The sequence below is a fragment of the Artemia sp. Qi Xiang Cuo genome, chromosome 9, assembly GCF_049724085.1.
Source record: "Artemia sp. Qi Xiang Cuo chromosome 9, ASM4972408v1, whole genome shotgun sequence".
NCBI classification, from domain to species: Eukaryota; Metazoa; Arthropoda; class Branchiopoda; order Anostraca; family Artemiidae; genus Artemia; species Artemia sp. Qi Xiang Cuo.
The window spans coordinates 14858801-14873703 of record NC_142802.1 but is presented as its reverse complement, the minus strand read 5'-3'; the positions used below and the strand labels follow the sequence as shown (position 1 = coordinate 14873703).

Below are 14903 nucleotides of genomic sequence, written 5' to 3'. Positions count from 1 at the left end.
ACCCTTGGAAGCCCCTCCCTTACGCCACTATAGGACAACGTAAGCAGGATTTGCCATCGGGGGGATGGAAGAAGGAGCTTGTGACAGAGCGGAGATCCCATGCCATCTCACAACACCGGGACAGCTCCAATCTTTTATACTAAGCCTATCCTCATTCAGTTTTTAGTGCATTCTTTGATTAGATTGGGGAGAAACAGGAGCTTGTACAGCTGTAGTGTCTTCGGGCGGCTTAGTATACGCTATTTTCATGGTGCCAACAACTTTGAACATTTGATGTTAATCACAGCAATTTCTATATTGAACCAACTCGTAATTCTTGAACCAGCAAACGTATATAGAATACAGTTATATTGAAAGTGATCCCCCCCCCCCCCCCCCCCAAAAAAAAACTATTTGTTCATAGTAAAGCTCGTATTTCACTCTGCTGCTCAGCAGCAATTCAGCAAGATCTCAAAATATATAAAGAGCTAATAACGGTTAAGTAATGTTTAAAAGTTTACAGACCCTCTACCGACTCCAATTGTCTGCTGAAATTAATGTTGATCTTCAAGAAGGAGATGAAAACCGTAAAATATACTGTTAAAACATCTAAGATTCTATTGAAGAGAAGGTTTATATTTAACAAACATCTTAAAAAGAATGATTTCAGGAAAAAGAAGATCTCCGTGGTTTGTGTTCGTTTTCACTGAAATGTCTGATTATATGATCCAATTCATAAAACAATATCAAAGGAAGATATAAAAAAAGATGCGCGGTTTTCTTTATAATTTTGTGATGTGGTTTATTTTTCGAACCGGATAATATATGATTTTGTTATTATTAAGATAAGATTTTGTAACCAACAAAAATTAAACAAAACATCAGATACACCCCCGGAAGGCTCTATGGCAGGGAATCCAGGGAGAGAAAAAAAAACCCGAGACTAAAAAGGAAAAATAACAATCAGCCGCCAACTGACTATTCGCTGAAAACCAAGCCAGATATCTATAATATCCGGCGAATATTGGTTTTTAATCGATTTACTAATGCAGGGGTCTCATGGTGTCCATAATAACATTTTCAAGAAAGTCTGCAAAGTTCAGCCAATAGCAGAAGACTTATAAAAAATTTCAACTAAACCACACACACATTAAAAACTTAAAACTTAAGTCCCATCCGTCCTCGAAGGTCGTTTTGGGGCCTCTTCATTCACTATGTTATTGATGTGGCGTCTGTATGAGCATCTATCTTCAGTCAGGCGTACAAGTTGCGACAGGTTGAGTGTAGAGAAGGTGTCTTTCCATCTCTTAGGGGGCCGACCTCTAGGACGAGAACCATGCACGCGACCATGGAATACTGCTTTTGGAAGACGGGAATTTTCCATATGCTGGGTGTGGCCTAGCCACATAAGTTTTTGCAGTTTTATTTTATCAAGTATGGTGTGTTTGATCTTGAGGCTTTCAAACAACCTAATATTAGAGATCCTGTCCAGGTACGTAATGCCAGCAATACGGCGGAGTGACTTTGTTTCGAATGCGGCTAGGCGACGTTGGTCATCTGTTTTGAGGGTCCATGATTCACAGGCGTACATGGCAATGGGGATAATCAGTGTGTTAAAGACTCTTGTTTTCAGCAGTGTCGACAAATTCTTGTTCCTCCAGATCGGCATCAAGGCTTTAAAGCTAGAGCTGGCAAGCGCGAGGCACCTCTTAATATCTTTCGAGTGGTTGTTATCTGACGTTATAAGGCTACCAAGATAGGTGAAATCTTCGACCCATTCTATGTTGTCACCACCGAGCCGGAGGCTAAAGGTTTCTTGGTTTTCCGACTTTCGCGAGCAGAGCATGGCTTTCGTCTTTGAGGAATTGATGGTCATTCCAAAGGAGCTGGTGGTTGATTGGATGTTGTCGGCCTGGGACTGAAGATACCCAAGGTTCTCAGCTACTTGGTCTATTTCGTCTGCATAAGCTAATTTATCAATCGATATTCCCCCAATGTGGACACCTGACTAGTTATCAAGGATTGAGAGGACAGCGGTAAGGAACAGTTTAAACAATTCTGGTAAAAGCAAGCAACCCTGCAGCACACCAGTCGATGTTTCAAAGCTATCGGAAAGGCCTTCTCCCGTCATGACGCGGCTTCTGGATTTTGAGTACATATCTCTGATCAATGATACTAAGTTCTGTGGTATACCAAAGTGGAGAAGAATGTGCCATAAACCTTTTCTCCATAAGAGGACGGAAGCCTGCTTAAAGTCAATGAAAAGGTGAAAAATACTACGTCTAAATTCAAGATATATTTCCATAATCTGATGGACCGTAAACATCTGATCAATCGTTGACTTGTTTGGGCGGAAACCGGCCTGATATTCTAGAATAACATTTGAAGCTACAGCTCTTATACGCTCTAGCATTACTCTAGTGAGTATTTTAGAGGCGTGGCTCGTAAGGCTTATAGGCCGGTACTTATCACAGATTGCTTTCGAGCCTTTCTTATGGATTGGAACTATTGTGGCTTCACACCATGAGGAGGGGAAGTGACATTCTTCCCAAAGCAGCAGTAGCAATTTTTAGGCATAGGTCAACAAGGGGGTCGCAATTTACTTTTAGTAATTCCTGTTGGATTCCATCTGGGCCTGCAGATTTGTTTGTCCTTAAACCCTTGATATCCAATTCTATCTCAGATCGAAGTGGGAGTGGGCTTGGGTCTACGGTAATTATGGGGAATCTGTTAAGCATCGATTGGGCTGGGAGGATCGTTGAGTTTAATTTGCTCTCAAAGTGTTCTTTCCATCTGGTTCGGATCCCGTCTGTAGTTTGGATCTGGTTACCATCTTCATCAAGGAAGGTACAGGCTTTCAGTCCCTTTTTTTGGATAGTTCCCTCACTCGCCTGTACATGAAGTGAGAGTCACCTTTCTTGAATGCCATTTCGCATTGCTCACATTGTTCCCTTATATAGGAGTTGCGAGCACGGCGAACGGCTTTCTCTACCATACGTTTCAATCGTTTGCACACATCCCAACTTTCTCTATCTAGTTTGATAGTGTGGTTGCGTTTTTCCTCACATAATGAGATTATCTCATCCGTGATCCAAGGTTTTTGGTCCGCCTTTTGGATTCCCAGTGTCGACTGGGCGACATCGCATATAACCTGCGAGCTACTCTTCACAAGATTGTCGATGTCATCTTTTGATAGAGTTAGCGGGGATGTAGAGAGGAGTTCAGAAATTCTTTCGGAAAGAGTAGCGGTGTAATTTTGTCGAGTAGTTTGGTCTTTTAAGAGGTCTACTCTGAATCTGGGAGGCTTTCTGGAGAGTTTCGCGGCCGCTTTTAGACGCATTTTAAAGGAAGTCATAACAAGAGAGTGGTCGCTATAGAAGTCGCCGCCACCCAAAGTGACGGTGTTTGTTATGGAAGATTTCCAGCGTCTAGATAAGAATATATAATCTATTAGATTCTGAGTCCTTCCATCTGAGGATGTCCAGGTTGTTTTGCGTCGGGCTCTGTGTTTGAAGAATGTGTTAGTGATAACAAGATCACTATCTCGGCAAAATTTCATTAGGCGCTCACCTCTCTTGTTCAGCTGGCCATGGCCAAATTTGCCCATCACGTCCTCGTTGCCAGATGGGTCGTCACCGACAATGGCGTTGAAGTCCCCGATGACAAAGACTATATCTTTTTTTTGTACGGAGTCCACTAGACACTGAAGTTGGAGATAAAAGTTTTCGGATTCTTCATCATCTCTGCTAGAGTCGGGTGCATATACTTGGATGATTGTAAGATTCGCTGGTGAGCCTTTCAGGTGGATCATGATCAAACGTTCTGAGATGGGTGTTGTTGCGATTAGTGATCTCCTAGCCTTACTGGAGAGTAAGAAGTCTACTCCCTGCCGGCGTTTCCCATCAGTACGTCCTGATAGTACAAGAGTAGCTTCATCAAGTTTTTCTTCGCCGGTGACTGGGAGGTGGGTTTCGGATAGGCCGACTACGTCCCAATTGTAACGGTTTATCTCTCTCAGGAGGAGTTCCTTTTTTCCTTGTTTTGCAAGCGTTCTGATATTAAGGGTACCAATTGATAAAGTCGATTTAGGTGATATAATGGCCTCCAGGGATGGAGTTGTCAAAGTTGAGGTATTCACGCGATTAGCGGTCGTCGTACCGTCGGCTGCCCCGGACGCGGTAGATCTAAACGCATGGCCTTCGTCGGTTTCCCCGGACGCGGTAGCACTGGTTCTCACATTCATTTGTTTGTTCATTATCATCATAAAAGTGAAAAAAGGGGTTTCTTGGCTGGTGTCAGGACAGCGGCAAGCGACTCCTGTCTGTCCCTAGCAGGGGCCGACTATATCTCCTACCGATAATGCGCCCAACAATTTACCCATTGCTGGGAGAGTGGATTGTGACTGGCGGGACGTTTCCACGTGCCGGTGGGCCCAGCCCAGTGCACATCAGAGGGGCCATCCTCCTCCTCCACCTGTATTTATGTCCCCCAGGTGAGGGTGTTCCAGTTATATTTCAAGACCCCCAGAGACTGGGTCCCCCCTTGGTCCGCGCCTCCTCTCTCCATGGAGGTATCCTACATATCTGTAGGAAGTTCCCCTATCCGCCACCTGGGGACGCGCTGAGTGGCCTGGGGGAAGCCCCTGATGAGAAGGTAACTCAGTAGGTATATATATATATATATATGTATATATATATATATATATATATATATATATATATATATATATATATATATATATATATATGTATACATATATAGAAACCAAAGAGGTGGTTTAGAAGAGTGAAACTGTAGACAATTGAAATGTAAAAGGGCCGTACACAAGGGGGAAGAGGATCCCACTGAGATTCTAATTTTTTTTCCAAATTTCTCGGCACTTCTTATTCAAATTATCTAATACTTTATATCAATGAGTTCACTGTTAGAATCCGTTTGACTTCAGTGTTGTTATTTATGTATGACTTTGAGATTTTACAGTCGAGAAAGAACATAGATAGCCGACCTTCCACAAAAACACCATTAATGATACTATTTTCGTTCCAAAACGTTGTTTTGGGATGTCCAAAACAGTGATTCAAGGGCGCACCCAGGATTTTTGTTCGGAGAAGGGGGGGGGGGCTGCTCAAAAAAAAACTTCATAAAACATACAGCATTTGTTTGCATATACTTTTTTTACTTTTTCACAAGTCGGACAAAATTTCGGCGGGAGGGGGAGGGAGTTCAAACCCGGAACCCTCCCCCTGGATACGGCGTTACTGTGATTAATACCTATTAGCATAGAAAAATAAAGGATTAAAGTCCGTATTACTTTTTTTAATTCACGGTTGCCAATCCTTGGGTTTTCGGTCCTGAACTTCGGATTTTGGCGAAAGTATAGCATATACTAGACATTAGCCTAAAAAATTATACTAACAATATATTTCACCTTGAACGTTTATTAATTTACTAAAACGAAACTGCAGTACACTGGGGATTCATTGCAAAAGTTAAAGGTTAATTAAACACCATCTATATTGCTAAAGTTTTCTTCACTGCTGGCAGGGCAGTGGATCATCATAGAGAGATGTTAAAAGGCTCATTTGAAATTAAATTGCTAAAATCTAGTGTCTTTCGTAAGTATTAAATCATATTACTAAAGTAAAATAAAATTTTTGACAAAAACTGTATCTTAAAATACAAAAAGATGTAACATAAATATCTGTTGACAAAGGATATGACACCATAATATAACATGATTTCATGAAAAAAAAACACGTATCTTTTGAAAAGTTGTTTCTCTGTGATATGATGTCATACCTCAGGAACACTGCTACCTGATTTTCTCTGGTCGTTCTTTACTAGATCCAGCTTGCCTTTTTCATGTGTTTGATAACTGACATAATTATAGTCTGAGAGTTATTATCGTGGTCGCAGTGGTAGCTAAAACCTAGTAAAGGACGATCAATATAGTGACGTAGTTCGTTTGTTATATTATCGTGTATAGAAAAATACAGTTTTTGTCAAATTTTCTTAAACAAAAGTTACTAAACAGCTAGTGCAAAATTATTTACATTGGGGTTGGAGCAAATAGTGCTGAGCTTACTGCAAGAATTCTCGGTACTAATAAAAAAAAAGTATTTGTTTTCGCCATCATGAAATTTACTTACAGAAATTGTAACTAGCAACACAACTCTAAAAATGACAATAACTATGGGTCTATTCAGAAAATTAATGAGTTTTGCTGTTCCAGGAGCGGGTGTAATTCTTGTGATGTGGTGGGCAAACAAAAACTTCGAGATCAAAATTACAAAAAAGAAAGTTGAGAGCAGTGAAGAAAAATTAATCGATGAACCTCTTCAGACAAATGAAAAACTTTCTGAACCACCGACGAAAAAACTCTTACAGGAGGAAGAAAAGGTAGTTAAAGCCACTACAAAAATGTGTCCAAAACCAAATATGGATCCTTATGGGAAAAGTGAGATAAATGAAGAACTTGCTGAAACACCGACGAAAAAACTTACACAGGAGGAAGAAAAGGTAGTTGACGCCCCTACAAACATATGTCCAAAACCAAATATGAATCCTCATGGGAGAAGTGAGACGAATGAAGAACTTGCTGAAACACCGACGAAAAAACTAACACAGGAGGAAGAAAAGGTAGTTGACGCGACTGCGAAAATGTATCCAAAACCAAATATGGATCCTCATGGGAGAAGTGAGGCAAATGAAGAACTTGCTGAAACACCGACGAAAAAACTGGCACAGGAGAAAGAAAAGGTAGTTGACGCCCCTACAAAAGTGTGTCCAAAACCTAATATGGATCCTCACGGGAGAAGTGAGACAAATGAAGAACTTGCTGAAACATCGACGAAAAAACTTACACAGAAGGAAGAAAGGGTAGTTGATGCCTCTACAAAAATGTATCCAAAGTCGAATATGGATCCTCATGGGAGAAGTGAGACAAATGAAGAACTTGCTGAAAGACCAACGAAAAAACTAACACAGGAGAAAGAAAAGGTAGTTGACTCGACTACGAAAATGTATGCAAAACCAAATATGGATCCTCATGGGAGAAGTAAAGAAAACTAATCTCTGAATTAGAAGTACCTCTTCAGATAAGAGAAAAAATGCGAGAAAGGACGACACAGCCTCACAAGCCAAGCCAAGTAAGAGCTACTGTAGGATTAAAACAAATTGTTTTAAATAACTTTGATCCCAACACTTTTAGGATAGGGGAAAAAAGCTTAAAAGGTGATTTAGTCGCAATTTTCAACAGAGTGTTTCATGGTAATCGAGTCACATATAGAGACACCGAGTCTACAATGCGAGTCACATATAGAGACATCGAGTCTGCAATGCGATTAAAGTCCAAGCGTAAAATACCACCAATTCTGATCAGACTAGTATCTCCTCACCTTCGTAAGATGATACTAGATTCAAATCATATTTTGACGCGATATAACCTTTGGGCTGAGCCTGATTACAGGGAGTTTTAAACAGGGACCTGATCACAGGGATTCTCACTTAGTTTAGAATTCTAATTTAGATTTTTAATTTAGAGCTTTAGTTTAGAGTTTTAGTTTAGAGTTTCAGTTTAGAGATTTAGTATAGATTTTTAGTTTAGATTTTTAATTTACGGTAATATTTTAGAGTTTTAGTTTCGAGTTTCAGTTTCGAGTTTCAGTTTAGAGTTTCAGTTTAGATTTTTAGTTTAGAGTTTTAGTATAGAGTTTTAGTATACAGTTTTGGTTTAGATTTTAGTTCAGAGTTTTAGTTCAGAGTTTTAGTTTAGAGTTTTAATTTAGAGTTTTAGTTTAGATTTTTAAATTAGAGCTTTAGTTTAGAGTTTCAGTTTTGATTTTTTGTTTAGAGTTTTAGTATAGAGTTTTAGTTTAGAGTTTTGGTTTAGAGTTTTAGTTCTGAGTTTTAGTTTAGATTTTTAATTTATAGCTTTAGTTTAGAGTTTCAGTTTAGAGTTTTAGTTTAGATTTTAGTTTAGAGTTCTAGTTTAGAGTTTTAGTTTAGAGTCTTGTTTGATTTTTAATTTAGTTTTAGTTTAGAGTTTTAGTACTGCTTGAAAAAAGACGAGGAGAAATACGACACTCGATTAAAATCTATTATTTCTTGATATTCGGTCACAAGTTCGTTCTTTACCATAATAAATGATAAAACAATATAAAAAACTCGGAAATTAAAGGAACATTTGTGTTGTTTTAGTCGTCTTTACGTTTGATACTATGGACTAGAGTTCGTTCTTTCCTATAACACAAACAGGAAAAAGCCTGTGGATTTTTCTTATTTGGAATAGTAAGAGACGAAATTCTGAGAATCAGGCAGCTAACTAAGTCCAATATGTGCCATGGTTTGTTCTTTACTAGGTTTCAAAATCTCCACAGCCATTATATATTGATGAAACTTACAAAATCCCTATTTATGATTAACTAGACGGATCTTTTATATAATATACCTTAGGGAAGTGCCCGTCATTCCCCCAAACACATCCAATCGAAATTTTGAGATAGTCATTTTGTTCAGCGTAGTTCATTTCCAGATAGAAAATATGTTTTTGAGGAGGACACTCTCCCACAACCGTCAGGGCAAGGGTTATAAGTTATACCCTGGGGGCATATAAGGTTTTTATTGAAATCTTTGTCGTAGAAACTTGAAAAAGGGCTTATTCGATTTGAAATTCAAAGGGTTAGTACCCTTTTTAATAGTCAAAAGTGATTAATGATATTTGTTGTTGCTTTTGTTGTTTAGACCAGGGCACTTCGTATCGAAGGAGTTGTCATGGGAACTTTGAAAGGGGCTCATTTGGTTGAAAATTAAAAGTGCTGATGCCCTTTTTAATAGTTGAAAGTGATTTGAGGGCAACTAGTCCCCCTTTCACTCCCACCCTCCCACGACCACCCTCCCATTTGCCCATTATGTTTAAAAACTAAATGGTGCCTTAAAATAAAATCAAAATGCACTGTGAAAATGCTAATTCTCAATAAGGCATCTCAGCAGTATCCCAAGAACGACTGAGGTTATTATATTCAAACTTTCGGGGCTACTTCGGCTCTTAAAATTTAACCAAATCAAAATATCGTAAGTGCATCCAAGCTATCAAAGAAAGTAAACAGATTTTTTTGCGAATGGTATCAAGTTTTCCATTTCGATCAACTAGAGATTTTATGAAACTAAATTAAACAGTACTATTTGTGTCAAGATTTTTAAACGGTATGTTATTAAAAATTGCTGAAAATTTTTCTCCAGCATGCAAATAGCAGGCCAAACTATAAATTCTTAAAAAACGAAAAGATTTAAATTATTATTTTCTTTTTTCCTGAAAAGACTATGTCAATATAAATCGAACAGAAATTAACTAAAAAAACTTGTTGCACAAAATAAGTTTTTCAAACAAAAGTAAAGAACTCCATTAAACAAAAAATGAGCAAAAATAAAATCAAATAATCTACCAAGCGTGAAACTACCACAAATCAGCATCAATAAATAAATGAAACCCAAAACGAACAGAGATCATAGGCAGCGCGCTAGAGCTGCCTAAGTAAAGAACGATGTGGGCACAATGGTTTTTTTTTTTTTTTTTTTTTTTTTTTTCCATACCCGGGCACTTTGTATAGAAGGAGTGTTCGTTGAAACTTCGAAAAGGGCTCATTCGATTGGAAATTGGAGTGGCTAGTGCCCTTTTTAATAGTCGAAAGTGATTGGAGGGTGACTAGCCCCTCCCACACCCGTCATTCCCCCAAACACATCCAATCAAAATTTTGAGATAGCCATTTTGTTCAGCGTAGTTGATTTCCTGATTAAAAATATCTTTTTGAGGAGGACACTCCCCCAAAACCCTCAAGGAAAGGGTTTTAAGTTATGCCCTGAGGGCATATAAGCTCAATGTTGACAATGTACAGTTTATTAATTTTTTTTCTTTAAAGCAGGCCACTTCATATGGAAGGGGTCGTCGCAGAGACTTCAAAAGGGGCTCATTCGATTATGAATCGAGAGTTCTAGTGCCCCTTTTAATAGTTGAAAGTGATTGGAGGGCCCCTAGCCCCCCCCCCTCACGTCCATCATTTCCCCAAACATAACCAATCGAAATTTTGACATAGCCATTTTGTTCAGCGTTGTTGATTTCCAGATAGAAAATGTGTTTTTGAGGAGGACACAACCCTCAGGGCAAGGGTTTTAAGTTATGCCCTGGGGGCATATAAGGTTTTTATAGAAGGCGTTGTCGTAGAAACTACAAAAAAGGCTCATTCGATTGGAAACTCAATGGACTAGTGCCCTTTTTAATAGTCGAAAGTATTGGAGGGCAACTAGCCCCCCCCCCCACGCCCATCATTCCCCCAAACACATCCAATCAAAATTGTGAGAAAGCCATTTAGTTCAGCGTAGTTTATTTCCAGATAGAAAACATGTTTTTGAGGAGAACACTCCCCCACAACCCTCAGGGCAAGGGTTTGAAGTTATGCCCTGCGGGCATATAAGGTTTTTATAGAAGGCGCTGTCGTAGAAACTTAAAAAAGGCTCATTCGATTGGAAATTAAAGGGCGTTTGCCCTTTTTAATAGTCGAAAGTGATTGGAGGGCAACTAGTCCCCCCCCCACGCCCATCATTCCCCCTAACACATCCAATCAAAATTGTGAGATAGCCATTTTGTTCAGCGTAGTTGATTTTCAGATAGAAAATATGTTTTTGAGGAGTACACTCTCCCGCAACCCCCAGGGCAAAGGTTTTAAGTTACGCCCTGGGGGCATATAAGATTTTTTATAGAAGGCGTTGTCGTAGAAACTTCAAAACAGGCTCATTCGATTGGAAATTCAAAGGGCTAGTGCCCTTTTTAAAGTCGAAAGGGACTGGAGGGCAACTAGCCCCCCTCCACGCTCATCATTCCCCCAAACACATCCAATCAAAATTTTGAGATAGCCATTTTGTTCAGCTTAGTTGATTTGCAGATAGAAAATATGTTTTTGAGGAGGACACTCGCCCACAACCCTCAGGGCAAAGGATTTAAGTGAAGGCGTTGTGGTAGAAACTTCAAAACAGGCTCATTCGATTGGGAATTCAAAGGGCTAGTGCCAGTTTTAATAGTTGATAGTGATTGCAGGGCAACTAGCCCCCCACGCCCATCATTCCCCCCAACACATCCAATCAGAATTTTGAGATAGCCATTTTGTTCAGCGTAGGCTAGTTGATTTCCAGATAGAAAATATGTTTTTTAGGAAGACACTCCCCCAGAGGACACTCCCCCACAACCCTCAGGGCAAGGGTTTTAAGTTATGCCCTGGGGGCATATAAGGATTTATAAGAAGGCATTGTCGTAGAAACGTCAACACAGGATCATTCGATTGGAAATTCAAAGGGCTATTCCCCTTCTTAATATTCGAAAGTGATTGGAGGGGAACTAGCCTCTCCAACGTCCATCATTCGCCTAAACACAGCCAATAAAAATTTTGAGATAGCCATTTTGTTCAGCGTAGTTGATTTCCAGATAGAAAATATGTTTTTGAGGAGGACACTCCCCAACAACCCTCAGGGCAAGGGTTTTAAGTTATGTCCTGGGGTATATAAAGTTTTGTAGAAGGCGTTGTCATAGAAACTTCAAAACGGGCTCATTTGATTGGAAATTCAAAGAGCTAGTGCCCTTTTTATTAGTCGAAAGTGATTTAAGGACAATTAGCCCCCCCCCCACGTCTTTCGTTCCCCTAAACGTTTCCACATCGAAGTTTGAGATATCCGTGGCGGTTATCTTAGACTAGATGATTTCTACTTAGAAAATATGTTTTTGAGAGGGACATCCCCCACAACTCTCAGGGCAAGGATTTTAAGCTATGCCCTGGGCGCATATAAGATTTTTATAGAAGGCGTTGTCGTAGAAACTTCAAAAAATGCTAATTCGATTGGAAATTCCAAGGCTAGTGCCTTTTTTAATAGTTGAAAGTGATTAGTAATGTTATTGTTGTTGTTGTTTTTTAGCCCAGGCCACTTCGTATCGAAGGAGTTGTCGTGGGAATTTCAAAAGGGGCTCATTCGATTGAAAATAGAAAGGGTTGATGCCCTTTTTAATAGTCGCAATTGATTGGAGGGCAACTATGCCCCCTTCCACTCCCACCCTCCCATTGGCCCATTATGTTTAAAAACTAAATGTTGCCTTAATATTAAATCAAAATGCACTGTGTTAATGCTAATTCCCAATAAGGCATCTCAGCAGTATCCCAAAAACGACTGAGGGTGTTATGTTCAAACTTTCGAGGCTACTTCTGCTCTTAAAATTTAACCAATTCAAAATAGTGTAAATGTATCCAAGCTATCAAAGAAAGTAAACAGATTTTTTTTGCGAATGGTATCAAGTTTTCCATTTCAGGTCAACTAGAGGAGGTATGAAACTAAGTTAAACAGTACTATTTGTGTCCAGATTTTTAAAATGGTGTATGTTGTTAAAAATTGCTGAAAATTTTTCTCCAGCATACAAATAGCAGGCCAAACTATAAAGTCTTAAAAAACGAAAAGATTTAAAGTGTTATTTTCTTTTTTCTGAAAAGACTATGTCAATATAAACCGAACAGAGATTAATTAAAAAAACTTTTTCCACAAAATAATTTTTTCAAAGAAAAGTAAAGAACTCCATTAAACAAAAAATGAGCAAAAATAAAATCAAATAATCTACCAAGCTCGAAACTACCACAAATCAGAATCGATAAATAAATGAAACCAAAAACGAACAGAAATTACAATAAATAAGCGAGTCAAACTCAAAACGAGCAGAAATTAACGTAAGTTAGGCGCAAAACCCTTATGCCTTCCCAAGGTCAGAACAAAATTTGCTCTTTCCTGAAAAAATACAAACGAATGTGCATTGTCAGTTTAATATACATATACTGATATTTAGTAATCAAATTGTTAATATTATTTGATTTATTAATGTTATAAAGTAAGAACATTTATATTTTTTCAGTAAAGTACAAATTATGTTCTGGCCTTGGGAAGGCATAGGGGTTTTGCGCCCAACTTATGTTAATTTCTGCTCGTTTGAGACTTAAACTTTTATTGTGCTACAAAAATTTTAATATCTGATTCATGACGAAATAGTAAAAACAAGCTGGTAAATAAATAAAAAAAATATATATCATAGTTTATTACGATGCATTTCACCTTTGTTTTTTAGCTTCGAAGTTTACCATCATTAGCTCTGTCATCAATAATCAGCCCTCGTTAAAAGTCAACACATATTCAAGTCAAAAACCAATAACTTCAACCAGGGCCATATCCAGGATTTTTTTTGGTGGGGGAGGGGGGGGGGTTACCAAAAACTTTAAAAAAACACATCAAAAATTTATTTATATGCATTTTTGATATAAAGTACGCTAAATATTTCGGGGGGGGGGACTCATACACCCTAGCCCCCTTTCTGGATACGGCCTCGAAACCAACTCTTATTTTTTCAATATACAAGAATACTTTAATAATAAAGATTTAGTTTACAAAATCAGCTAATTTTTTCCTCCTCCTCATCAAGTTGGGTCAAGTAGCTGAGTCAAGTAGTACTGGAGTAAAAACCTATAAAATACATAGACACATTTTATTTAAATTAGTAGGTTTTTAAAATAGTTTTAAATTTCTTAAACATGACGAATTAATTAGAGAATGGCTATAAACAGGGCCGATCAATACTTTGTGGAGCCCTTAGGCTAATGAAACTTTTTAAGGTCCTTAGAAGAGCATATATCATTGCACATTTTTCTTCTTCTCTACTGTTTCCCATTCAACACAAACGTTCGAATTTAGAGCGCCATATTGCCTTGTTTTTTAAATCCAGCAGCTATATTTCAAAGCTACCAATTTCAATTTCAAAGTAGAAAATTTCAAATCGGCTATAGTTGCATTGAGATGATTTTTGACAAATGCTAAAGCTATTCTGTTGTTTTTAAATTTCTGAAACCTGCTGATAAATACCTCCCACATATTTGAAATTGTCGTTTTAAAATAGTGTTTATCAATAGAGGAATCATTTTCTTGGCGATGCTTCAGCAGGCTTGGAAAGCAAAATAATGTTTCCCTTCAATATCCTGAGCAAAAATGGATTTTTTTCGAATGCTATTGCTTCTTATAACGTCGAAAAATTATGATTCCTTTGCCTTGTAGTTTACGATTAAGCTGATTTAGATGAGACATAACGTCTACCATGCCATAAAATTTTTGGATTCACTAATCGTCAGTTAGTTTTGGATATTGAATGCCCTTCTCAAGGAGAAATGGATTAATTTCTGGAAAAAGGGACGCGAAACGTTTTGAAACGTCCCCTCTTGATAACCAACGTGCCTTGTTATTAATTAGATTCCTTGGATATTGTTGAATGCCACGGTAAAAAAAACCTCCGTGATTTTGAATTAAAATCAAGTAGTTGCAGGCATCAAGCCATGGCTAACTGTAGAAAAAGCCAAGACAGATAGTCCGAGTGAGTAAGGGGCAAATCTGGCATAAGCCCTTTTTACGATTGTATAAAAATGATGTCTTTTCATTTCTTGATAGAATTAAAATGTTAAAGAATTATTTATTTTAGAAATAAAAACCTAGCACTTTGGATATAATTGTAAAATGGAAAAAAAACATACCCTTATTTTTCAACATACTCTATGTTTCTTATGTTAAGAAACATAAGAATGTTTTTACCGTAAAAACGGATGTTCTTTTGATATGGTGTAATTTTCGGTCATTACATCGTTTTTTTTAATATTATGTAAGGTCCTGGTGTACAATGATGTACATTTGGAAATTTTTTTTACATTTGGAAATTTTGCTTGCTCCTGTCTCACTTGGATATCAAAAATTCTCTTTTTGTTGCGGCACATTTTTAACCTGCTGTTCAGGTGGTACAAATTAATCTTTTGCAGTAAATTTTTTATGCATTTTATTGCCAACCTTGGCAACGCTGATAAGTTGCT

The 14903-nt window shown here is 38.1% G+C and overlaps 3 protein-coding genes across 3 annotated transcripts; all 3 read right to left on the bottom strand.

Moving 5' to 3' along the window:
* Positions 1-533: 533 nt before the first annotated feature.
* LOC148948346 (uncharacterized) lies at positions 534-1855 on the bottom strand. Its single transcript, XM_089094899.1, has 2 exons — positions 1244-1855; positions 534-596 (listed from the first exon to the last, which is right to left on the bottom strand). Exons 1-2 carry the CDS (start codon positions 1853-1855, stop codon positions 534-536), a joined length of 675 nt encoding a protein of 224 aa, XP_088951025.1.
* Positions 1856-1987: 132 nt separating this feature from the next.
* Positions 1988-2392, bottom strand: LOC148948345 (uncharacterized). Its single transcript, XM_089094898.1, has one exon. It carries the CDS (start codon positions 2390-2392, stop codon positions 1988-1990), a length of 405 nt encoding a protein of 134 aa, XP_088951024.1.
* A 444-nt stretch (positions 2393-2836) lies between these two features.
* On the bottom strand, positions 2837-6112 carry LOC148948344 (protein CFDP2-like). The gene is made up of 2 exons (XM_089094897.1): positions 6033-6112; positions 2837-4205 (listed from the first exon to the last, which is right to left on the bottom strand). Exons 1-2 carry the CDS (start codon positions 6110-6112, stop codon positions 2837-2839), a joined length of 1449 nt encoding a protein of 482 aa, XP_088951023.1.
* Between the last annotated feature and the right edge of the window lie 8791 nt (positions 6113-14903).